The sequence below is a fragment of the Bactrocera neohumeralis genome, chromosome 4, assembly GCF_024586455.1.
Source record: "Bactrocera neohumeralis isolate Rockhampton chromosome 4, APGP_CSIRO_Bneo_wtdbg2-racon-allhic-juicebox.fasta_v2, whole genome shotgun sequence".
Lineage (NCBI taxonomy): Eukaryota > Metazoa > Arthropoda > Insecta > Diptera > Tephritidae > Bactrocera > Bactrocera neohumeralis.
The window spans coordinates 8,615,488-8,642,261 of NC_065921.1; the positions used below are offsets into that span (position 1 = coordinate 8,615,488).

The 26,774-nt window shown below is 37.0% G+C and overlaps 5 protein-coding genes across 5 annotated transcripts in view; 2 read left to right on the top strand and 3 right to left on the bottom strand.

The window, feature by feature from the left end:
* LOC126756888 (protein wech-like) overlaps positions 1-18,417 on the bottom strand; it is a 49,951-nt gene extending 31,534 nt beyond the window's left edge. Inside the window, exon 1 of the mRNA XM_050470381.1 lies at positions 18,413-18,417. The gene's annotated coding sequence lies outside the window, so the exon portion shown is untranslated. The remainder of the gene's footprint in view (positions 1-18,412) is intronic.
* The window catches only part of LOC126756891 (augmin complex subunit dgt3), a 276,422-nt gene that overhangs the window by 222,248 nt on the left and 27,400 nt on the right, over positions 1-26,774 (bottom strand). The gene's annotated exons all lie outside the window — the stretch shown is intronic.
* On the top strand, positions 1,235-5,473 carry LOC126756884 (uncharacterized). The gene is made up of 4 exons (XM_050470374.1): positions 1,235-2,499; positions 2,574-3,263; positions 3,332-3,681; positions 5,392-5,473. The coding sequence occupies exons 1-3, from the start codon at positions 1,235-1,237 to the stop codon at positions 3,678-3,680; spliced, it is 2,304 nt and encodes a 767-aa protein (XP_050326331.1). The 3' UTR covers position 3,681; positions 5,392-5,473.
* On the top strand, positions 5,715-17,867 carry LOC126756885 (dynein intermediate chain 2, ciliary). The gene is given in 12 exon segments (XM_050470375.1): positions 5,715-5,895; positions 13,154-13,372; positions 14,636-14,725; positions 14,727-14,742; positions 14,811-15,050; positions 15,163-15,266; positions 15,340-15,775; positions 15,834-15,911; positions 15,977-16,042; positions 16,103-16,209; positions 16,635-17,275; positions 17,355-17,867. Coding segments are annotated over 12 exon segments (2,280 nt in total). The 5' UTR covers positions 5,715-5,796; the 3' UTR covers positions 17,539-17,867.
* Positions 19,264-26,451, bottom strand: LOC126756890 (ribitol 5-phosphate transferase FKRP). Its single transcript, XM_050470384.1, has 3 exons — positions 24,665-26,451; positions 24,470-24,586; positions 19,264-24,397 (listed from the first exon to the last, which is right to left on the bottom strand). The coding sequence occupies exons 1-3, from the start codon at positions 25,493-25,495 to the stop codon at positions 23,561-23,563; spliced, it is 1,785 nt and encodes a 594-aa protein (XP_050326341.1). The 5' UTR covers positions 25,496-26,451; the 3' UTR covers positions 19,264-23,560.

The following is a 26,774-nucleotide window of genomic DNA, read 5'->3' on the forward strand; positions in this document are numbered from 1 at the left end:
TAATAGGACTGATTCTTTTCCGCCGCGACTGTACTTCGGAGTGTGCGCACACCGACTGGATTCGGTAAAGGGTATTCGTAGCTAAAGTACGAGCAACTGGTCAGTTGTTTCCGAGTACCAGGAAAGTCAGGACAAACCTTTTCTCGCGAAAATGCAGCGGGCGTAAGAGCAGAGGTACGCGATTAAATTCTGTGTAAAACTCGGTAAATCTGCGACAGAAACGCTTAATATAATCAAGCAGGCTTATCCAGGTGTTGCTTTAGCAAGAAGTGGTGTATTTCGGTGGCACCAGGCCTTTTTTGAGGGCCGAGAAGAGATCGCTAATGAAGACCGTGCTGGAGACCTGCGACTTCGTCAAACACCGACAATGTAGCTCGTGTGCGCAAAGTTTTGAACTCAAACCGTCAACGAAGTATTCGTTTAATTGCCCAGATGTTAAATTTATTAAAATCGGTGGTTCATGACATGACGGAGCACTTGAACATGCGCAAAGTGTGCGCGAAGATGGTCCCAAAAATGCTCACTGACGACCAAAAAGGCCCGGCTCACACCACCTTTCTTGTGAACAGCTACCTAACCGACCACCCAACGCTTCCGCAGCCACCCTACAGCCCAAATGTGGCCCTCCCTAACTATCTTTTGCTTCCTTGCCTGAAAAAGCTGATGAAAGGCAAGCATTTTGAGATGACAGAGGGGATCCAAGCAGCATGCACCTCGGGTCTCAAGGCTATTCCGGAGAATGCCTTCCGTGACGCCTTCAATGCTTGGAAATCGCCCTGGCAGCGCTGCATCGACGCAGAAGGAGCCTATTTTGAAAGTTTTTAAAGCATTGTCGACTCGGATCGACTCAGTCCTTGTGCTTTCCGGACAAACCCTGTAGATATAATAAAATATTTTTCCAACTTCCGGTTGACTTTATGCCACTTGTATGGGCCACACAACGTGACTTGGCTTCAACGGTTTTTAAGATCAGCTCAAATCTTGCTTTGCTTTCCTATACCTAATTTTAAGACTTTCGGCGCTATTTTATTCTATTAGAGAACTTTTTACTGTTGTGTAAAAGTACGAAACTTTACAACTTGTCATTATTAGATACTTTTGAAGACTTGACATTTTGTCTGAAATTTGTAACTAGTAAAAAAAAAATCTGTTCGCAAATACATATATTTTTGAATAATTCATATATCGTCTTATTTATTTAAAGAAGTAAACATTTCATAATAATTACCCCGAAATGGAGGAGGCGAAAGCGGAAGTTAAGACGGATTTTTTTAATCCCATACGCATGAATACTTTAGGTATTCCACAAGAACATGACCTCTTGATAGCATATGACGTCTATCGACCATCATTGGAGACGCGCGCCTTGAAATCTGAACAGGGCCGCACCATGTATGCTGAAATATTCATTGAGAACCCTAAGTTGGGTCCACTGAGGGATCTATGCACAAGCACATTATCACAAGCGTATACGCCGAAACAACTGCCATTATTGGCTGAGGATCCGTTGAAATTACGTCTATACTATGACTCGTTACGTTTGGATCTGCCACTGGAGGTATGCTATGACATTACCGACGATAAGTATTGGCGTCGTTTTGTATTGTCCAAAAATGAGAATATTGCGTTGACGTTTAAAAAAGTATACAACTGGCGTAGTCTGGGATTATCTATGAAGTTTGTCGAATTGGTGGAAGCGTGCCCGGCCGAGTATTGGCCTTTAGATGAGATGCAACCAATAGCTGAGAAAATAAAGGATTATGTCGAAGAAATGCATATACGTAAATTACAATCAATGTCTGAAAGATTTTTCAAAGAGCACATACATTTAGATGACTCCGAAGAGTCAGAAAGCGATTCTACGGATGTGGAATCAATGACGGTGACACCACGTTCGACCGTACTCACGTTGAACGAAGAGCTGGGATCCGAGGAGGAGGAAGTGAAATCGACGCGTGGCAAAAGTAAACAACTTTTAGCAGCTAGAGAAACGAGCACACTCGAAGAGATGTCAGAGGTATACAAAACGGAAGAAGAACTGGAGTGGGAACGTATGTATGAGGAAATCATGGCAGAACGTAAAGAACGTACGCGCGTATTGAGAGAGGCGCAACAGAAGAGACGCGCAGAGCGACAGGAACGACAACGCGTGCGAGAATTGCATAGGGCAGCAACACCACTACCAGTTGAGGAGCCCGTGGTTGGCAAAAAAAAGAAGAAGAAATTCAGAGCCAAGGGAGTATTCGATATGGTGGTTGAACCACCCGAGGAGGACGAAGAGTATTTGGTGGTTGATCGACGAAATTTGGAACGTCAGTTGAAAACTGTAAAGAAGCTCGTTTATCCGACCAGACTATGTCATCATGTGAGCTTGCGTTTTGTGCGCTTTTTCGACAACTTAGTCAATTTCACCATAGAGTTTCGCGGTCCAGATATGAAGCGTGATTTTCACGAAAGACACCTGAACTTCTCCTACGCCGATATTGAGGGTTTGGCCTAGTGAGTTGCGCGTGCGTTAACGAAGTAATATTGTCTAAATTTTTATTTTATTTTTTTTTAATTTTTTGAAATAGTGGCATCTCATTTCTGCAGAAATTGAAGATATTCCGTTTGCGTTGCAGCTATATGGACGCCCGAAAATTATATATACTCGCAAAGTCACTGAAATGCTTGCAAAGTATAGAGACTATCGATTTCGGTTACGATTGCTTGGAGGACGATTGTGGTTTGGGTTTGTTTGAGTTGTTCCGCCATACGAATTCTATAAAATCGCTCGAACTTGAGCACAATCTGATTGGTGTGCATGCTTTACACTTTTTGGCGATCGGCCTTAGTCAGTATGGCGGCCAACTGGAATATCTCGGACTTGGTGGCAATCCGCTGGGTGAACGGGGTCTGCATGAGCTCAGCACAAAGGTTTGCGCCACGCAAAATATTACACATTTAAATGTGCGAACCGCTCAAATGACCCAATCGGCAATCATATGCTGCATTGCAAATGAATTTTTGAAGCATTTGCCGCTACGCTCGTTGGATCTACGCGCAGTGCCCATTAGTCAAGAAGCCGGTATAGAAATCCTGAAGGTTTTGCAATTTAATACTACCATAATGCATATGGATGCACGTGATTGCCAATTGGATGCAGATCTTGAAATCGATATCGATATTATTTTGAAGCGAAATCAGTATATTGCCGAGAATCCGTATTTAAATGACTACACAAAGACCACGGAAGAGATCAATGAATATGTAAACCGCATTAAGTGAGTCTATGTTCAGAAAATACTAAATGTAATAATATTTACCACGCATTTTGTTTTCTGCATTACAGAAATCCGATTTTACTACGCGCCATTGATGCTGTGAAGAAACGCGCTGAATGCTTGGAGAACCGTCCACCAGAATTCCCACCAGATGCCGAAGAAAACTATGAGGAACAATCGGAGAGTACAACACAACGATATATCGAATCAATATCAAGATCGATTTCTAACGTAGAACCAGTTATGTTGTCACCATCATCGTCAGCTGTTGATGATTTACAAAATACCCCCTTCGTTTATGATCCAAATAGTTTCACCGAAAAAGAGTTCCTGGAGCATGTATATCTACCTGGTCCGGGGGAACGTTATTACTTTTTTACGGAGTTCCAAAAGTTGCGCTTAAGTCAATTATCTTAAGGTGAGTTGAAGTTACATACATCATAAACGTTTACGGAGAGTAGGCTAAGTATCCATACAGTTTTAAGACACGTTGGGACTGATAACTCATAACTTTTTGAGATACTTTTTTGGTTTTGGGAAACGTTAAGAACGTGTAAGTGTGACGATTATATTAAACATAAATCATTAATTCCTTAATAGTGATATTACTGATTTGATTTCCGATTTATCTTCTGGAAATATACTGGTTTTTAAATCAACGACTCTCGGTTTGACCAGAGTTGACTATTATTACCCTAAGTTATGGATATGCATCTATGTAAATGATTTTTTGTAAGCTCTATATGCCTCATTCTGTTGTCATGTTTGACTGATAAGGCATTTAAACTTCATTTATGTCACGGACTTACGGACGTTTAATCTGCTCTATATGTCTCATTGTTGTCATGTTTGAGAAAGCCGTTCCGCGGACAGCTTTTCAGTTCTCTGTAGACCGACATATTTTCCACCGAAAACTACCACCGAGTGTAGTCACTTATACTTAAAAAGCGAGGGCAATAAAAGAATACATGCTCAGAGTTTTGAAAGCACCCAGAACATGTCGGAAAATTCGGATAAATGTCGTGCTGGAATCTGTAGAGGTCACTTCTAAAGGACTCATGTCCACTAAGTATTTGGGTTAGGTGGAAAATCCAGGTCGTCATGTCGTCTGTCGATCCATGAATGGATGTCCGGTATCACCATCCTTTGAGTGAGGTTCTGCCAACATTGCTGCCATGTTATTATGCTTTTGACTCTCTCTTCTTTTTTGGCTCCTATAGACGCTTCTGATAACTTGTATACCCGCTCGTATTCGTTTCCGTGGATGTCAGTGGGCATCATACTGGCTATTACTTCAGCAGCGTCGCTTGATATTATTCGAAAAGCACTGATAACTTTTAGTACCGACCACCTGTGCACTGTGCTTATTTGTCTGGCATATGCTTTAACGCCTACTGTCTTGATCCATATAGGAGCCGCATATAATACAACCGATCTCATTACCTTTGCGAGTAAAAATCGCAAGCTCGAACGCACGAAGGCTTTTTTTGCCATCATTCTTGATATGTCCCAGTTATTTTGGAATACTGTGAATGAATGGACTTTGCCTTTTGCTCAGCCAGTTCTGAACTCATTGAGGAGAACCATTGGCGCAAAATAATTCGTCACTTTTCGAAATATCGATATTTTTCTCCCTAAAAAGTTGCTCATTTGTCGAAAATGCCGACATCGGTCTTTTATAGCATATAGCTATTATACAAACTGACCGATTCAAATAAAGTCCTTACATAGCAAACTTATTTGTTTAACATGATATTCTCACGAAATTTGGCATAGATTATTGTCCAAGGCAATGCTACTCTATGATACCAAATACTACATTGTTCAGATTGGACAACTATAACATATAGCCATACAAACTGACCGATCAAAATGATGATAAATATATTTTTAGTCTATAAAAAATACACCTATGAAGGCTTCCATATCTTCAGTGCTTTCTTGACTTGAATATTAATTATGCTTGTCAGGCTTTAAGCTTTACTCCTCTATTAGCCACTGGCTTCACTTTAGTACAAAAAATATCCAATACTTTAACATATAGACTTACATACATATATCCAGATATAAAAATCACAAACCGAGTTCGATAAATCGATAACTAAAACCATTCGAATAATTTCTATAGCAACTTGATAATGCTTGACGACGAAAGGCAAAAGACGAACCGAGTGTTTAATCGAGAAAATGAGCAATAAATAAACAACGGCAAGAAAACATGAAAAGAGCAGTTGAACGTCAATGGAAGAAAAGAAAATATTCAAAATATTAAACAAATATGAAAAGTCACAAAGTTTTTTTCTTCAAATAATTGCATTTTCAGTATATAACGTTTTCAAAATTAAATAAACTCGACGTGCATTCTGCTTTCCGCAAAAAAAAATTAACGCGTATCTTATTTAGTGTGCATTTTTGCCATTGTGTGTGTGTGGGTACGTGCGTGTGCAGGGCAATACCGTGCGGATATTTTCGTGATATATATTTTTACTTTATTTACATTTAGTGGCGGCTATTAAAAACTTTATAAAGCATTATGCCCAATAAACAGCAGCAACAACAGCAACAACAACTGCAGCAACGCCTTGCTGGCGGTGGTGCAGGCGGTGACCGAAGGAAAGGTTCGAAACTGAAGGTAACTAAGACACTCACACATATACATGTAAATATCAGAGCACACATACCAGCACTTAAACGGTTAAAGCTATATATGAATAAGTATGTGTGTATATATTTCAGTATGCATTTATATATTCCATGTATATGAAGGCTGCGTCAATTTCGAATGCATTTTTTAACCGATTGCTTAATAGTGGCGAATGTAAAGTTTTATAAAGCTCATTTATGAAATTTCATATTGTCTTTTTGTTATAAAGTTGTTGATTGCTGCGGGATTAACCCTCTTACAACCGATATTTCACACGGTTTTCTCTTTTTTCAATAAGGTAGTAAAGGATGGTCCATTTCGAGGTTCCCTACTTTTTCTGAGAATAAACACAGAAGTTTCAAATTTTATGGGGAATGTTTATAATCATTCGAAAGAATATTCTTTGGCATTTATTTTTTCATCCGAATGACACGCGTGAGTTTTGATCCAAGGCCTGAATCGAAGCGAGATTGTCCGCATAGACTTAAGACTTTACATATTCCCACAGAAAAAAGTTTAACAGATGTGATATCACATGATCTTGGTGGCCTATCGACCCGCCCAAAACGTGAAATTATCTGCCTACCGAAGTGTTCTCTCAATAAATCCATTGATTGATGCAATGTGTGGGAAATGGTGCCGTCTTGTTGAAACCAAATGTCACCGAGATCACGAGCTTCAATTTCAGTCATCAACTAGTCGGTTATCATGGCGCAATAACGGTCGCCATTGACGGTTACGTTCTCACCGGCATCATTTTTGAAGAAAAATTAACCGACGGTTCCACCTGTCCACAAACCACACCAAACCGTTGTTATTTCTGGATTAAATGGCAGCTCTTCGTCCGAAATGCGGCAATTTTGTTTGTTTACATACCCAATGAGCCAGTAATGGGCTTCATCGCTGAACAAAAAACATTGGATCTTCTTGGAACTTTTCAAGAGTCCATAGAGCGAAGCGATGTCTCTTGGGAAGGTCGACCGGCTTCAGTTCTTGCGCAAAATGTATTTTGTACCCTTTCAATTTAAGATTTCGACGTAAAATGCGTCAGGTCGTTCCATTGGTCAGTCCGAGTTGATGCGAACGGCGCCGAATCGACTCTCCACGGTCTTTGTGTACACTCTCAACTTCGGTTGGCTATATTTTCTTCACTGCTTGCTGAACGTGGTTTATTCGGTCGAATATTATCCAATAATGAATGCTCAATATGGGTGATGGTGTTGCAAATAGTAGGCTCGGTAGGCTGATCATATTGACCATAAGTTGAGCGAAGCGCGCGAAATACATTGTTTAGACGTAAGTCTTTTCATGATGTCATGTCATAAAAAGGCTATTGAAAAAATTACCTCTAATGGATCACCCGTTATATCGAAGGCTTACATGTGTATATACTTGAGAAAAATTTCCAAATTTTTTATTGATTCGGCAATAGTTTCGGAGTCAATTGCGCATTTGTAAAAGTGGTTTAACTTAATGTAATCGGCTTCGAAAAATAGCCTGATCAATTTTAAGTCTAGTAGTTTTACTCGACAATCTTAGATATATTCCTGAGATAACGATCGAATAAAATCAGTCCTATTACTTTCCGGACTCTCTAGTTAGCCTTTTGAGGCTTATTGAGCTTAAAGATATAAAGATAAATATGTTCAAGCACCACGAGTATCTGACACTTTTGTAGGGCTTTCTCTGAGCGAGTCTTTGGTCTCTTAAGGAGTCTGATGCAAAAATATTTGCAAAAATATTTGATATAGTTAATAATAATAAATTCTTAGTCGGGAGTTAACGTTCGTTTTTACGAGAATTTGCAAACCGTCCCGGTTAGAAATTATTTAATCCTAAAAGGTACATGCCTACCAAATTTCATTAAGATACCTTATCTGCTTAAACATCCAATTTATTGTCAACCAGATTGGTGGAAATCAGGATTTTCGGTATACGGTCTCCGATGGAAGTGTTAACCGATTTTGCTCAGTTTTAGTAGCAAAGCGTAGTGGCCTAAATTTATTAATACTTGTATACTCATATAATAATCACATAGATTCGAGACTCATGGGAAGCAAGAGCGGCAATGCATTCAATGGAAGAATCAAGTGCATAGGACCTGTCCGCACTTGGGATGTACAACTGGTGTAATCACGCAAATGATAGAAGTAAATTGGCGAAGTTTCGTGTTATCGCCCCAGACCGACCAACGGTTGTACTGACAAAGTAGTAGAAGATATATTAAAACTTGTGAACTGAGTATGTGGTATAAGGTCTACCGGTGAGCGTTGAATTATTATGCTCAGTATTTGGTGACTTCAGAAATTTTTTGTATTAAAACAGTAAATTCTCAAGTTTAAAGCCCACCGAGTGGTCGGAGGCCATTATGTTGTTACTTTTTCGTGGAGAGTTGCCTAATCACGAATGAAACACTTCGATATCAAATTGACGTTCGATGGGGTGTAGACTTCGTTCACAAATATCAATAATTACTCCATAACATGCATGCCCGTGAATCTACCGAAGGAAAATAATAATTTTAGAAACTTTCCGCCAAAATGCACTGAAAAACTGTTCCTTGAAAGTTCGTTTTATTAGCTTTTATCACGCAAAGCACTAGACTGCATTAAAGTGCATCTACGAATTCGCAAATTTCAATAATTCTGTGTTGCAGAAACTCAATAGATGGAATATAAATATTTTATTTATACACCTAAGAGTTGTTCAGTAGCTTCACCGATGTTTTACATCTATATTATTGTTTTTATCAGCTTTTGATACCCCTAATCGGAATAAACAGCTAAAAAAATATTTCTGACTTTAGAATACTCCATTCATATTTCCATAGATCAACTGCATTCAAACTTACAAAAAACCTAAAATATATCGATATATTTTGATCTTTAATTATCTCAATCTTACTTCATAAATTATTTTTTTTTTTGGACGGTAGTAATGTTAACAGTTTACTTTTAGATGTTCTGTCCCGGTTATAAATATTTTTGAAACTTTTTTTGCGTAATTTCTTATTCCGGAGTTTTATTATTTTCGAAAATCAATACATATTAGAGCACTTCGTTTATTTATCTCATGTGAATTTCACTAATATAAATTTGGAGAGCGATGATGAACCTCTTAATACCATTAGCGTAATATATTAACTGCACCAAGCTGTCTATATCTAAGTAAAAGTCGCAGTTATTTATAAACAACGAAATTTGTATTTCTGCAAACCGTGACCTCTGACAATATACTGACTTCTGCTCATAAAAGTAATTATATCAAATTATTTGCGAATTTCCCATGCCAACACAGTACTTAATTTTCAATGCATGCCCTCTACCCATGGCAGTACTTATGAGTTGAAGTACATAACCATATACATACATTACTCTCACTACCATTACCCAGCAGTTAGTCAGATACGCCAAGTAGTAGTTTGTAATTGGCCCTTATACGGCAATTCTTACAAATGACAATTGAATACCCAAGTTGAGTAAAAGTTTCCTATAGACACGTTGCAAATCAGGCAGAATCCTTTAAAAATAAAAATATTATAATAATAGTGCGAAACTTTCATTGCGTCTAACTCCAACTGACAGTAGTACAATTTCGTGAAAAATTGTACAAAAACCAAACAACTGTCAATTTAAATTCTGTTGTGATGTCACTGCAAGTTTGACAGTTCATTTCAAGAATGTCAGGAGAACTACTAACTAGTAAATAAGTTAGTTTTTCGCGGTTGCACTTTCGGTGTCAAAATAGTTGTCTCAAAGTGTTGAATGGTTTGACTAAGACTGTCATTAATTTTGACGTAATGAAAATCGTATATAATAAATCACAAATATTTAAATTAATTTAAGTTAATACAGTTCAAGCGCAATAAGGCAATATAAGGATATAGAAATCGTTAAAAATGTATGTATGTAGAGAAATTTATGACTTTTCGACTTTCATAAGAAATTTTATTGCAGTGAAGACGAAAACTGTGACAAATTGATTGATTGAAATTGATGCCATTTCTTATATGCGATTTTTTTTTTTTTTGAAAAAAATTTAGTGATTAACATTAAGAGTACAAAACACGTAATTATCAAATGGAACCATTAGCGAAAGTATGAGTGATTGAATTTTTTTAAATTAAGTAGTTTTCTGTTTAATGTAGTCAAATACACCAGGGAACCTCTATTGGCGTATTCAGTGAACGAGAGAGGGGGAAAGATCGGGAACAATTTCACCCTTGGCCAGAGTTCTGGTTGTTGTAGTGGCAAAATTCTGCCAAGCTGAAAATTCTTGACCGGAATAAAAAATACAGTTCCGTTCCGGTTACGCAGACCCGACTGTCGTGGGAACGGCTCTTAGAGAGACCCGGTACTCTCTCCAAAAATTCACTACAATCATTCCCGGGCACGGTTTCATCTCTACCGTTCCTTGCTGGGTATTGTTTGGCTGCGCGTGCAAAAATACGAATTTGCGAATAATTTTAGCACAGAAAACCAAAAACCATTCCGAACCTTCTAAGTTAGACTTTTAAGAGTTTTCATTCACGGTTTTCGTTGATTTCGATTCAACGACTACGGCTACGTCAATCTGCCAATTTGCAGTTACTTTGTCGTCATTCGGCAGTGATAGCAGACGCAGTGCTCTGTGCGAATATCTGTTGCAGGTGACGACGCGTCAGTCACGACAGCGTCAGGACAGTCGCAATGTAGAAAACAAATTGTTTCGCCGTTTACATGTGGTTGTGTAAACACGCAGTGTGTGTGTTTGGTGGTTTGGGTCCTAGGTAGTCCTGTCAATTACCTTCAAGTGTTTCGTGGCAGCTTTAGTTGTAAATCAGTCGTTTGATTGGCAAGATGTGGAAAATCGCAAATAAAGCGGTAGTTAGAACAAATTAGTATTTATTAGCATATTATTTTAAGTAACAACAACAGCAATGTATATAATTGTATTATACACAACCAAATTTGTTTGTATTTGGATTATATGTAAATAAATTATTAATACAAATTTTATTGTAAATATGCAATTGGCTTGTTTCGCTTATGTATTATTCCATTATGATTGGCGAAACTAGAAAGTACATACAAAATAGCTCTAACTCATTCACATTTTATGCTGTAAACATATTTATTTTTTCTTTAAAATATTTGGTGTTTTGAAATATACTATATTTATCAACGTTGCATCCGGCGCATAAAATATTGAATGTAATAAAAGAAATAATAATGCAAAAATAAAATTTGTGATTGAATCAAAATTATTAAAAATTATAATTAAATATGTATTTAACAAAAAAAAATTATAAATATAATTATTTTAAAATATTGGGTAGTCGAAAAAGTCTCTTCGTATTTTGTCAATAGATGTCGTTGCAGTCGTATATCTCCAGTGCTACCAATCACATTGTGTCATACCATATAGTGTTGGAAAGGTGAGATTTTAAGCTTCATTTAACCAAAAAATTAAATTCGGGGAAGTTGAAAAAAAGTTACAGCTGTTCAAAAATGAGTGAAAATAATGAACAAATTCGCTATATTTTTAATTTTTGGATAAAAAAGAGAAGAATGGCACGCAAGCCACCAACGAAATATCTGAAGTTTACGGAGACGATGCTGTATCAGTTCGTGTAGCACAACAATGGTTCGATTACTGCAGTTCTGGAAATTTCTTTGTGAAAGAAGCACTTCGCTTTTCGCTCCACCTATCGTTGAAAAACTCGATGAAATTATGGAATAGATTGACCCGGGCCGTCAAATAAGCAGCCATGACATCACTAAGGAACTTAAAATTAATCATCAAACGGTATTGAACCATTTCAAAAAGCTGTCTGAAGCTCGATGTTTGCGTACCACATAAATTGTCTATGAAAAATTTAAAGGACCGAGTTCACATCTGCGATTCTTTGCTGAAACGAAATGAAATCGAACTACTTGTATTTCTGAAATAACTGGTAACAGTAGACGAAAGGGGATCAAATACGACAATAATGTGCGAAAAGACCATGGACCAAGCGTGGTGAAGCTCAACAAATGGTCGCAAAGCCACGATTGACGCCTCGAAAGGTTATGCTGAGTGTTTGGTGAGATTGTAAAGGAATCATCCACCTGGTCATCAACAACTGATGATATTGTAGCAAGCAATCGAAAAAAACGGCCAGAACTGATCAACAGATAGGGCTTCGTCTTCCATCAGGACAACACTAGACCACACACATCTTTGATGACTCGGTAAAAACTGGGAGAGCTTGGCTGGGAAGTTTTGATGCATATACCATATAGCCCTGACCTTACACCAACGGACTACCATTTGTTTTGGTCAATGCAGAACTCCCTTAATGGAGTAAAGTTGGCTTCAAGAGAAGCCTGTGAAAATTACTTGTTGCAGTTTTTCGGCGAGAAACCAGAAAAGTTTTACATTGATGGAATAATGTCTCTAGCGGTAAAATGACAAAAATTGGTCCACCAAAACAGTACATATTTGGTTCATTAAAGTTCATTATAAATATAAAAAAATAAGTTGAAGTTTGACTAGAAATACGAGAAGACTTTTTCGACTATCCAATAATTAAATAAAAAAAATACCTAATATATATGAATTAAGTTTTATAATTTTTTTGCCATAAAATAATAATAGACAACTTAAAAAAATTAATTCTTGCAGTAAAAAAATATTCGAAAATAATAAAAAAATTTATGAATTCTCAAACTGTAGTAAGCAATTGAACAACAATATTGAAATATAGTTTTGCAATTTGTTGTGATACATTGAATAACGGCACCTATATCATTATGACCACTGCTGACCACACTACTGATGGTCAAATGGATGAGCTGAATAGTGAAGAGGGTACGCCAACAAGGTCACATGGGCGGCAGGTAACTGACTTCCATAAAGCGGCAAACGTGTAAATAACTACTTATAGCCATAGCATGAAGGCTTGCATAATTTCTACTTATATTTATAATGATTAATGAACACATTTTACTATCAGTGAGTCTCTTAAGCTTTATTTAAATAAATATGAAATTGTAAGTACATATGTATATTAGTTATTTTAACTATTAGCTGTTTATATTTAGTAATAGCAACAAGAAAACACTCTCGCACCACTAATTGCAAAAGTGCGGTTAATTATATAACAACACCCCATGACAGCATAGTATTTTATAAAATTTTTATTTTTTTTTTATAAATAAATCCTTTTCTTAAGGGCTAAACTAATGTCTTTCTAACGCAATTATCGAAATCGCATTTCTAACAGATCAAATCGGTTTCGAAATCGAACATCAAAGATGGCGGCGGTGACGCCGATGACTTCGATGCTTGGATTAAGTCGCGCCAGTTACTCAAGCCCGATGATCAATTAGAGTTAACAGAAGCTGAGTTGGCCGAGGAGGTAACCAGGGTGTTGACCACAACAAATACAAATGTCATACGCAATTTGGTTGTGTACAGCTTCAAGGATAGCGCCTTCGTTCAGGTTAGTGTGCGTTTAATTATAAATACAAGTAGTTTTTACTTTTATTTTAACCTGAAAATATTTGACACGAATTTTTTAACACCTAGGAAGCCACGGAGGCTGTATAATATGTATATAGTATATACACATTGTGACAAAATAGTACCCGGAAATTGGAAATAAGACGCAAAATATTTTTTTTACATCAAAATTTATTTTGCCGCCCTCAAAGCAATCCCAACCAGATGCAATATACTTGTGCAAAGATTTTTCTAGTCCTCGAAACCCTTTTCATAAGCACATTTTGGGATGGCCTTCAGCTTCGATCGACTGAAAACGTGTTCCATTCTAATGATTGTGGACTTGCTTGCATCTCAAACTCATAAACCCATGTCTTATCGGCAGTTATAATGCTCTCCATGAATATAGGATCGGAACTCGCACGATGAAGCATGCCCAAAGAGACGTGTTTACGGCACTCTTTTTGAAAAAAAATCAGCTTTGTCGGGACGAGTCGAGCAAGAACGCGTTTCGTACCCAAAATATCCACCAAAATCATTCGAACGGACTCGCGAGCGATGTCGAGCTCTCTTGTCATCTCTCTAAGACTTTTCATCTCACAATTTTCAATCACCATATCTTTTACTTTTTTTTTAATATTTTCATCAGTTGAAGAGGTCGAAGGACGTCCAGAACGAGACATGTCTTTAACGACTCGACCGTCTTTGAAGTCTTTGTACTACTCTTAGTCTTGTGTTTTTTGATAAAACTGAATCACCCGTAAGCCTTTTCCATCAATACAAAATTTTAGACAAATTCTTTGGCCGGATTTTGCTAGTTCAGTGTTTTTATTATATAACTAGTCTTATGTTAGACTAGCTAATTTAATCAAAAGACCATAAACACAAACTCCTGTTAAATACTTTTTCGATTTAGATCTCATTCGCAATGAGATTCGTGTGGATTCCGTTTTGATCATCTAAATTGGGTAACTGTCTTAAAAGTTTTATGATCTAATAAGATCAAAAGTATGGTTTAGCTTTATATAATATTGGGAGATTAAAAGAGATCAGGAGGAATCGTCAATACAAACCGATTCGAGGAGTCTCGATAGTAATGGATCTGGTTTGAGTTTCATTACGTCAAAGATCTTCTTTGCTGAAAATCAGCGATCGAAGTAACATTGATTGCTCTCCAAAAGTTCTATTGTATAGACTACATTAAGTATTGTAGTGTAAAATATTTCACGTAACAACTAAATACAAATGTAGTAACAACTTGCAGGTGCCGATTGCAGGAAACACTGTAACACTTATGCAAATGGAGGGCAGTGCCTTGCATATAGATTCGGATGAAGCGAAAATACAAATGGAAGGAGATGGGCGAAATCGGTTGATATCTTCTTTACATTATAGCAACCAAAGTAACCAAATAAAATTGTATTTATTTTAAACCTTAGGATACCCATTACCCACACTCACTGGTTCCTTCATTGAGACCGAAGTTGAGGATAGAAAAAGTCGTATCCCAAAAGTGGAGGAAGAGGAAGAAGAGGGTGAGGAGAAGGCGACAAAGCAAGCTAAAGAAGCGGATGACGAAATGGCTGAGGAAGAGTTAGAGGGTGAAGAGGAAGAGGCAGTTGAGGAAGGTGCAGCAGATGCTGAAGCTGCAGCAGCCGAGGAGGGCGGAGAAGCGGCAGGTGCGCTAATATATAAATAAATAACTCATTTAGAGAAGAAGAAACTCATTTAGACAAGTTATTTAGAGAGAAGAAATAAATATGTAATCTTCATATTTGTAATTGTGTTTAGGAGCGCCAACTGCAGCACCGGCAACGGGTGGACGAAAGCGTAAATTGTTAAATCAGTTTAATTTCTGTGAACGTTCCGCGCTAACCTATACCAATCCGAGAAGGGTAAGCCACTGTGAAACATAAAGTATAAATTACTTTAATGTACTAAATAAACTCTTCTGCCACACAAATGTAGAGTGTAGAAACACAAACCATACCTCCACCCCGCTCTCAGTATGGCGCCAATGTCTTGCAATGGAAGATTTACGACAGCTATGCAGAGGACTTTGAACAGCAGCAAAAGGAGAAGGAGAAGAAGGACGATAAACGGGGCGGACATCGAAAAGATGTCGGCGCAAAAAAGTTAGATAAGGCAGCCGAAGCCGAGCTACTCAATAAAAAGTACCTCAAGGCGTGGCAGATATTGGAGCGCATGATAAATCAAAATATATACGAGGAGATCGCCAACGACTATCGCTATTGGGAAGATCCGGCTGACGAGTACAGAGAGCAGGAAGGCACCTTGCTGCCGCTTTGGAAATTCAACTATGATCGCATAAGAAAATTAAGTGTCACCGATTTGCTATTCAATCCGATGTATTACGATTTATTTGCAGTATGCTACGGTTCACGTAAGTCTCGTAATAAAAATTATAATAAGAGACTTGTTTATGTAATGATAACCCATAGATGAGTTCATGAAGCAACCGAATGAGGGCGCTATTTGCTTTTTCACCGTGAAGAACCCCTCCTATCCGGACTATATAAGTAAGCAAGTCACTTCTGCTTATAGTTATATAATGTAAGTCCTTTTTTGTATATTTACTACACAGTATCGACGGAGAGCGGCGTCATGTGTTGCGATATCCATCCGACGTATCCGTTTTTAGTCGCAATAGGTTCGCTTTATTTCACGAATGTTGCACAACAATAATTATGGGCGCTTACTTATTTTCTAGGCATGTACGACGGCAGTGTGGCAGTTTATAATTTAAGAGAGAACTACGAGAAGCCGCTTTATCTGTCGGTGGGAGTACACAATAAGCACTCGGAATGTGCATGGGAGGTATGTAGAGTTACGGACATACATATGTATGTATATTCGTAAAATTTCAAAAAGCCAAAATTACTAAAGATACTTGTCAAATAAATATGTTTTCCAAGCACGCAATTGATTTAAATCGGCAGTTTGTATGAAAGCTGAATGTTATAGTAATCCTTTGGCGATGCCAACAGAACAGTAGCTTCTTGAGAGAAAAGGACCCGTGCAAAATTTTAGATAACTCAAAAAACGAGAGACTAGCTCGCGCTATACTGATGAATAGGCAGAGGCTAAATCGACTCAGCTGTGTGGCAAACAGAGTTTAATACGTTTTGCGGGGAAATTGGACTAAGAAGATTTGCTTCCAATTTTCATTCGTTGAATTGGACTACGTCAAGACGAGCTCAAATATCTTTATTGTGAAACATTTTTTCTAATTTCATTCACAGATCAAATGGGGTCCCGATATGGCGGACGGTGAGATAAATTTTTACTCCGTCTCCACGGATGGTCGGGTCTTCAACTGGGTACTCATGCAGAATGACTTCATGATTACGACAATAACAACACTTTTTCTTACCAACGGCATTGTTGAGGGACCCGACGGCACCGAAGTACAGTTGCGCAGTTGTGGTTCTTGCATGAAATTCCATCCGACCAATCCGGAAATCTATCTAGTCGGCACCGAAGAGGGTCTCATCTACAAATGCAGCATAGCCTATAGTTCGAAATATCTAATGACCTACAATGCACATCATCTCACAGTCTATCGCATCGATTTCAATCGCTACAATTCGAATATTTTCATTTCGTGCAGCGGCGACTGGCGCGTCAAAGTGTGGGAGGATATGCGACCGGAACCGCTGTTCATTTTCGATCTCGGCTCCTCTGTGGGCGATGTCAAGTGGGCGCCCTTCTCGAGCACGGTCTTTGCCGCCTGCACCAACGAGGGCAAAGTGTTCGTCTTCGATTTGAATGTGAACAAGTACAAGCCGATTTGTGTGCAAGCGGTCGTGCCGAAGCGCAAGAACAAACTAACGCGTTTAGTATTCAATGAGAATCTGCCCTTCCTTATTGTCGGCGACGATAAGTGAGTGTGTCGGAAGGTTACTCACTTCGAGTGGTATAAGTTTGTATTAATTTTGTCTTTGTTTTTGTTATTCTTGCAGGAGCACTGTGACCTCGTTAAAGCTATCGCCAAATTTGCGTTTGATGGTGAAGCCGCCCAAAAAGCAACAGTATCTCGATCAAAATACGTTGCAGGTGCAAAAGTTGGACAAACTGCTGTCGCTGGTGCGTGAATTGCCAAACGATATGATAGTGCCCGACGCACCCACCACGACGAAGAGCTAGAAGTCGCCGCGTCGCGTACTGATATTTCTTACTATAATATATTTTTAACTATAATATATTTTTGTAACCATAAAAAATATTGTTTTTTAAATTTTTTTTGCCGAACGGCGCTTTGTTTCGGTAGAACTTTTGTAAATAACTGTGTAAAAAAACCTTTAATAATCTGCGCCGAAAATAAATGAGAAATGCCGTTATTTTATTAATCAAATATTTTATTTGTAATGAAATAGTCTGTGTTTGTGTAAATTTTAAAGTATTTTAGAGGTGAGCGTTACAGTTTTACACCGAAAATGTTTATATTTGCATAAATTAATTTATTTTTATTGAGCTATTTTATCTATTTATATGAATGTGTATATGTATATACGTATATATAAACAATATACATATATGTAAGTATATTTGTAGATACATACTAAGGTAATATACATTAGCGAATGTCATTTTATTTATCCCATTTGTTGTATTTATGTTTAATTATGTAGTCATTGCATTGAGCCCTTCAAAATATAATGTATAATGTATAGTTTATAGGATGTGTGTGTGCAGTAGGGTGTCCGTTAATTTCCAAGTTGATTTTTGATTTGCACACCCCTCTGAAGTTGCAGTTTTTTCCCTAAAGCTATGATCCAACTTAAACAAACTTTATTTTCAATTTAAATCGCGCCTAAATCATTTTCTCATCTATTACCAGCTAGTTAACAATCTAGTCTTGCAATCTGGCAACTCTCAACTTTATGGTAAAGTTTGACAGTTTCGATGCTGTACATACTAAGAACGTTTTGACTTACGAGCGCTATTTGTGTTCTTTACAGTAATTTAAAATATTCAACTCAGTCAAATAAAGAAATTAAATGACAAATGTAGTACTTACTTTTGCGCGATTATTTTTTAGTAACTTACGACGTCAACTAATTCAACAATAGTGCAGTGATTTTTTCATTCAATTTTTGGCGATGAAGCTCCATTAAGCACCAGTGATTATCGATGATATGATGAATTCAATCGAGTTCGTAGATCACTTCCAAGTCGAATTTCGTGAAGGTCGTCCAAAATCAGTTGTTGTTCCAGAAAGTATTAATACTCTACGAAAACTGATATTGCAAGATCGTCATGTAATTGATCGTAAGATTGAGACAACTACGGGCATTAGTAGGACCAGTGTACATACAATATTCAATGAACATTTGACTGTAAAAAAAATTTGTTCATGTTGGATCTCACACAATTTTTCCATTGTTCAAAAAATGGTTAATGTCGATTGTTTGAAAGAAATGTTAGAAAAACACGTTAACGGTGCTTTAACAGTTGATGAATCGTGGATTTATGCTGTTGTTTGTTTTATTGAGTTGTAGTTTAGTTATAGACAGACAAGTACAGAAATCACCACCGAAGACGGACCATTCTTCACTACGACAATACGAGCTCTTACATATCAACTGAGACATTTGAATTTTTTAGCACACAATACATCGATTCGATGGGTCATCCTCCGTATAGTCCTGAGTTGGCAATGAATGACTTCTTTTTATTCCCGCACGTGAAAAATAAACTAAGAGGTTAACGTTTTTCCGCACCTGAAGAGGCGATTAATGCGTTCAAAAAGCAAGTTCTGGAGATACCTCAATCAGAACAACAAAAGTGTTTCGACAATTGATTCACACGCATGCAAAAGTGTATAAATCTTAATGAAAAATGATTTGAAAAGCAATAAAGCAATATTCGATTATTCATATTTCTTTTTGTTCTCTAATCCGGAAATATACTGTAAGGAAATCCTCGTAAAAACCATGCATACAACTGCCTTATAAATTCTGTTTTACTCATCATCATGGTATACTTTAACTGCGTGTAACTTTTGAAGCAATGTTTTTATGAAAAAATAAATCTTAGGGCCTTTTTTGTAGCGCGAAAATATCGATGTAATAGAATTTACAGCAAAAGATCAAAATTCTATGTAAAATATATGGAGAAAGTAAAATGATTGAAACCCGTTTTTAATTAAAAATAAATAGCTTATTTACGTTGTATCGTTTTTTTAGTGCAAAAACTAGAAATTCAGTTGGCGTCAAAAAAAGTCAACTTGTAGAATAACGGACACCCTAGTGTGCGTATATGTATGAGTGTATTCATGGAACTATGTACGTTTCAAAATTACTATCAAATCAATATTTTTTACACCAAAATATTTATACAATACAAATGTCCTTATTTATAACTTTTTAATGTCAGAAAACCAACAGTTTTATATACTTCAATAAATAGTGGGTATGCATATACATATATGTATATACTTGTATATATATGCATTTTTAAAAATAGTAATAGCAGAACAAAATACTTGAAGCCGTAGCGCGGAGTACGAGTTTACATGCAGTACAGTTATCACATTTGAATGTCCAATGAGTGTGTAGTGTAGTTATGCAGTTATGTATTTGTATAGCTATGTATATGTACGATATATGCGGATGTGTTAGTATGGTAAAATATACAATTGAGCACTATTAACAACTTATTTTGCAACAATTAAATTTTTTGTGTTTAAATAATTTGGTTGAGGTCAAGTTGTAATTTTTATTACAACTTGCATGCGCTGTGCCACAAACTCGAGTTTAAGAGACAAGTATACTATGTATGTAACATGAAATTTGATTTGATATTTTTTATCGCGAACTTCCGAAATAGTCTATTAATGGAATCAGAGTTGTATCGCCATAAACATTAAAGAAGTTGTGTTTAGGTGAGTTAAAAGAGGGTGTATGATAAACCATTTATATGGGAGTGGTGTTTAATGACAGCTAAAAAAGCTGATTTTTGGGAAGGTAAAAACAGAAAAAATCAGTATCAATTATTACACTATTATTATATACATACATATTTTCAATATACAGAGTAAATTTTTAGAAGTAAAAATTAAATTTTTTTCGGGTTAGTCGCTATTTCAGATGATACTAAAAATGTCCTACAATATCCTGCTCTGATTGCGGCCTTCTCCGTCGATGAAGGGATTATATACAGTTAAAATTTTCAAAAAAATCGATATTTTTTATTTTATTTTCTTAATATGCATATATTGAAGAACACACAAAAAGTTTCGTATCGTTCCGGTGAATAATTTCGAAGTTACACGAAAATTCCAAAAGGTGTTTCAGCGTGCTTGGAAGCGCATTCTAAACTTTAAACGCGTTTTTCTCAAAAGGGTGTTTTCAAAGTCGGTGACCAACATTACTCGAAAACGGCTAAACCGATCAGTATCAAATTTTAATACGAGCTTCTTAAACATTTTAGTAATTAATCGAAGATTTTTCTCACCGATAAAAAATTTTCGATACACAATTTTAGGTCAAAAATCAATTTTTTTAAACCGCCATTTTGTCAAAAAATTGTATTTTGCTTATTCCTTTAATTAATTACTAGACTTAACATTACTTTTAATTTCAGAGGACCCAGTTCAGAGATTCGAGAATAGTGGTCATCGCAAAACGTCTTTTTTGAGAGGAGCTCCCGGAAATCAGCTGTAGATCCTTTCCAAATAAATATTTTTAGGAATACTAAGTCTGAAAATACAGCTAAAAGATACCATAACATATGTAACAGTTTTTGGATTAATAAAGTAAAAAAATCTCTCAGAAACAATTCTGGAAAACTCACATTTTTGGGACTTCTAACTGTATATAACCCCTGAAACGTAAAACAAAAAATTTCGACTTGAAGATACTGTCCGTACAATTACTTATGTTCGGAAAATATCAGAAAATTGAGAAAATGATGGAATTAAAAAAAATTAATTTTGACGATTTCAATTTTGATCAAAAGACTAGTATTTGTCTCCGAGAAATCACATATAAAAATTTGAAAAATGTAGTTTTGAGAAAAATGCTTCAAAGATAAACTGGTTGAGCTGATTAAACTGAGCTATCACAATTATGAAGGCTGTAACTCGAAAATTATTTGAAATATCGATAAAACATTAAAAAAATAAAACTTTAAAATCATATTTGGATAGGTATGACCTATCAGAAGCTATGACCTATCAAGTATAACGTATCAAAATATGAGAAAAAATAAAGAAATTTATGTGTTCCCACTAAGCACCACAAACAGTAAACTTTTCGGCAAAATTGAGTTGAAAAATATAGTTGATTTCACAAACATCAGTTAAATCGTTTTTTGTATGGTGAACTCCATATTTGATAGAAGGGTTAATGCTAGATAATAAAATAAGCGTTAAACTCGAGTTTGCGGCGCTGTCATAATTCAATACTAAATAATGTTTAGCTGTATTACTTTTTAAAATTAGCAAAGTTGTTACTCCTGATCACAAGCTACTTCTTTTAATTTCTATGACCAGTTTAATATTTATAAATTAGCAAAGCTTCATAATTATTTCCATTATTTAATAGGCAAAGGTCTAAAATACTCAATGTTTGGTTATCTATTATTTTGTATATTTATATAATATATTTTACAGGCGTTTCAGACAGACCGTAATTGAGTCAATTAGCAATGTTTACCTTTGCTTATGTATTAGGCAAGTTCAGTGGCGTAGGTACAGCTTGGGGCGCCCGGGGCCAAAGATGTTCTGCCGCCCCCCTTTATCTACCTACCTACAAGTTTCATGAGGTGGTTCGAACAAAAGTGAATTTTTACAAAATATCTTCGATGTTAAGTACATATATAAAATTTAGGAACTAGAAGCCACGTAAATTCTGAAGTTTCAAAATTCTCACAATACGGTTTTTGAGGAAATTGATAGTAAATTTACAAGACATCTTATTTGTTGAAGTATTTTTCTGAATATTAAAAACCAGCGGAGATCGTTTTGCCGCTCCCAAGACATTGAGCCCGGGGCGCCGGCCCCCTTCGCCCCTCCCCCCCCTAGCTACGCCACTGGGCAAGATATTTCACTAATTGTCTAAATTTCGAGCATAACTGAGTTGCCTATTAAACTGTTATATTTAGTATTTTGTTTTATGATTTGATACTATTGCCTTTCCATTGGCTTTTTCAATCATTCAATTAAAAGTTAATTTTTTTAACGACTGCTTCATCGGCTGATGTTAAAGCTTCTTTGGTTTAAAGCATGAATTCTAAAAAATAATAACATGTATTACTTATATATTGTGACATCTTTAATGTTACTCTTTTTCGTAGATGTGTCTTTCATACTCGCTTAATTTGTCTAATTTGGCTTAGCATTATAAGTATGTATGTATGTATATATTAATGAGTGTGTATATTCCGAATTTTTATTTTTACAAATATTTGTAGGTGTGTATGTATTTACTATATACAATTCCATTAAAATCTTTTAAATTTGGTGCATACTTAACCTCAGTATCTTTATTTTTATAATTCTTTCCCTTTAGAGATCATTGCGATTAATTTATTCCGTTTAAGTAAAGTCACACTTATATTTTCTATGTAAATCCCTTTAGCTCTGTTTTAATATAATTCGTACAATTATTTGGTCTTTATTAATTCCTCATATTTTGCGCATGGTTCTACGAGGTGTGGTTTTAAAAAACACGGGACTGACGAATGGCTTCAAACGAACTACACACTCACCAAACGTCATTGTTCGGCAAAGCAATAAAATTGCAAAATTTGTTTAGTTTTCTGCAAAACTAAAACAATCTTTCTTCCACCTCCTTTTGAAGATCAAAAATATATTGAAGCACTTTGGACTACGAGAGATACATGAATTATGAAGGTACTGATGGAAAAATATTATTTATATTTGCTTTAAACAATCTAAAAATGGCGAATATATCTTGAAGACAACTTAATGGATATGAATTTGAAATAATATAGCCTCAAGTGCCAGTCTCTAATGAGCCACACCTCTTAAATAGCCGCTGACGTATATTTTCGGTGATTTTTACTACACTCTGTTGATTCACATTGTGTTATTTTATGTAAGATCTCGAGAGTGCTTCAATAGATCAACGCTTCTAATACCATTTGTATGTTTAGTGCTTCATGGCGGTGTTTCTTCCGCCTCCTTTCACCAATCACTGCATTACACATTCTTAAAGTCCAAGAATTCTCGCACATTATTCGGACACATTACACTTTTGCCCAAAAACAGTACCGTCGACATCGGATGCAGATAGTCGGCGGAGAATTCTTTGGCTTTCCAACCGAAAAATCCACTTGGTCTCACCTCATTACCATTGATTTCGAATGGTAATAAATTTACACCGATTTGATTAATTTTCGAAAATTGCACTTTAAAATAATGCCCATCCGTCGCCTTAATCCAGTAGAAGCCCTCATTGTCTACATATGGTTTATTTTGGGACTTTTTCATCGCATTCGAACGCTCCAAATCATTGACATTAAAACTGATATCGATTTCATAAGCATCCGGATGCAGATGATTCGTCTCGATGGCTGTACGCAAGGCCTGATTGTCCAACCAATAACGTATGCCGACATTCTCGAACTCCTCGAGTACATGATTGAATGTCGTTTTGAGTTTGTCAAGGCAACATGGGGGCGTGTGTTTGTCCAAATAAATGTAGAAGGGCCGATTGTTATAGACAGTGCCGACACAAGATTTTGTGGTGCGTTCACAACCGATTAAATCGATTTCCGTTACCAGCGGCAAACTGAAGTTCGATGAGGAAAATTGTGTATCCAGTACGAGATTGTGATGTGAGCCGCCACCACCACCGCTCTCTTTCGTATCACTCTTCGAGATGACTTTATGTGAACGGCGTATGATACGTTTGATCTGAAGCTTCTTGTATAGTTCCTTAAACTGCCGACGTCGTATCTCAGTGCGACGTTGTTTCGTATGATACGAAGCGAATAGTCGGCGTCCATCTTGGAAGGTTTGTGGGAATACAGTTTTCTGTAAAAAGCGAGTTAGTTAAAGTTGAAAGTATTGGTATTAATAAAATTATATTATAATTGTTGCGCTTACAGAAATGCCAGCCAATTTCGCCTGTATGTAAAACATTTCGGGAAATGGCGAGACGAATGGGTCGGGCAGCTCCTTGAGTACGCCCACATCCACGAGTATGGCATGCTTTTGCAAATACTGTGTATGAGAAAATTAAATAATATAAATATATATTTATAAAAATCGAAAAACATCAGCTTTCTGCTTGCCACTCACCAAGTCACACTTGTCGCTGCTGTTGACCGCCACATATTGTATCGTCCAATTGGGTAGATCCAAGTTGATTTGCGTACAACTGCTAAACGACTTCATATTGCCGGCGAACGGCACTATCACCAAACGTCTAACCGTCTCCTCTGGACCTACAGGCGGCAACAAGGCGCGCGCCTCTTGCTGATGTTTCACTTCGCCCGCCTTGAGCGGCGCTCTTGCCGCTATGCCAGCGCCCAATGGCATGGCCGAATTGATTTCGCGCAAAATCTTTTGCAAGAGATTTTTACTCGTCAAACGCACGCTATCCGGCAGGAATAGCACATATTTCGTGTGTATGGCCGCGAGCGCATTTAATTGCTCCGGTGTCTTTTGCACATCGAAGCCGAGATTGATGAAGCGCACAGTGTTCTCCTCGCCGCTGGTGGCGGTGATGTTGCGCTCATAGATGACCGGTGGATAGGGTGTACCCTCCAATAGCACCAACACCGACAAATTCGGCACAATATCGAGCAGATTGTCAATGGATGCTTTGAGATCATTTTCGAAATTATAAAAACTACGAAATACAACCGTTATGGATTTGCGTATATGTTTGTTGGCATTCTTGAGCTTATCGCGCGGCGATTTGCCCACGCCACGTCCTGCGGCGCCGGCACCAACGCCGCCGAGCTCATTATCAGCTGACGCGGCGCGCTCTGCTGCGTCGCCGGGCATGAGCGTGGAGGTGAGACTCTTCCAAATGGTCGACTTCCACGAGTAATAAAATAGTATGAGATTGGCTATGACCACTACGGCTACGATTAGTTTAGCGTGGCGTATGCGCATCACTTTCATATTGCAAACGGTGGGTATTTGCGAGTTAAGTGTACGTGTGTATGTTTGTGTTTCAGTGTGTGTGTGTGTGTGCGTGCGTCAAATTGGCGAAAAATATTTCTTTCTGCCACACACCCACTTCAAAGCGAGGTCAAATTATGATATTCCCTTTAAATATTTTATTTGCAATTGAGGTGACTGGGCCAGCCCGCGGAGCAGATGGGGGTCGCAATGCACATGATTTCACTACGGATTCCACTACTTGGTATGTTTAGGTATCTATGAAATAAAACATTCACTATCTACTATGCTACAAGCACTTTGGATTTCTGCGGACTTTCAATTAGCAGGTATATTCTCTAGCTCTAAAGCTAAACTATACTTATATATACATTGTTGTAGATTAACACATTCCGTTGCGGCTATGCAACATTTTATCTATGAGCTTCTTTTTAATGATTTCACACATTTTATATTTACTAATTTCACGCTGATAAAATTCACACACTCAAAACTTACACGCATTACATATTTTCTGTGTTTCATTTGACAGGAAGCTCACTTGTAGCAAGGATAACGGGATGACAGCTCCGCTGTATACTAATGTGCGAAGAAATGTTTTATTTATTGTTATAAACAAAGGACATAACAAAGAAGGCACGCATGAAAAATACTGTGTAAACGAAAGGACGAAAGAAAACCGGTATTTTAAGCACAGTGACGCAAGCTTAAAGCTTTGTTGCCGAAAGCACAGTGCATCATTAGTGGTGCTTTGGTGGTGTTTTATGTTAGGCTGTGTGGACAAGCTGTGTAAAAACAAACCCAAGTAACATGGTATATTCATAATTTAAGGAGCCGGGTAATTAAAGGTTGTGACTCCTTAGAAATTATTTCAATGTGTTCTGTTTCCAATCTTCAAATAGTTGAAAAAAGTCGTCGAAACCAGTAATTATTTCTCGACATTGCAGTACAAAAATCGCTTTTTTCCTGAAGGGTATGTATTGAGGATGCCATAAGCTCACAAAATAACAGTCAAAACACTCTACCTAGATTAAAAGCGGGCTCAACTAAATAAAAACATAATTTAAATTCACAACAAAAATAAGCTTATTTAATGTTTTTAGTATCATCTTCAACAGCATTCAGGCCTCATTTGAGACCACACAAGCTTGGAAAAGCGTAAACAATATTTTCATGCAAATGTTAGAGAGTTCACTCGGAATAGCCTTCTTACTTTAAGTTAAATAATGAATTGTCAGAGAATGTGAAGTCATTTGTCCAACTTAGAAATATATTGACA

Bases quoted from the DNA above. Each gene is read 5' to 3' on its own strand.
- LOC126756890 (XM_050470384.1), bottom strand. From the start codon at position 25,495: ATGAAAGTGATGCGCATACGCCACGCTAAACTAATCGTAGCCGTAGTG. The intron at 24,587-24,664 runs GTGAGTGGCAAG...TCTCATACACAG, and splicing joins GCAGCGACAAGTGTGACTTG to TATTTGCAAAAGCATGCCAT. The intron at 24,398-24,469 runs GTAAGCGCAACA...CGCTTTTTACAG, and splicing joins CGAAATTGGCTGGCATTTCT to AAAACTGTATTCCCACAAAC.
- LOC126756884 (XM_050470374.1), top strand. From the start codon at position 1,235: ATGGAGGAGGCGAAAGCGGAAGTTAAGACGGATTTTTTTAATCCCATA. The intron at 2,500-2,573 runs GTGAGTTGCGCG...TTTTTGAAATAG, and splicing joins GATATTGAGGGTTTGGCCTA to TGGCATCTCATTTCTGCAGA. The intron at 3,264-3,331 runs GTGAGTCTATGT...TCTGCATTACAG, and splicing joins GAATATGTAAACCGCATTAA to AAATCCGATTTTACTACGCG.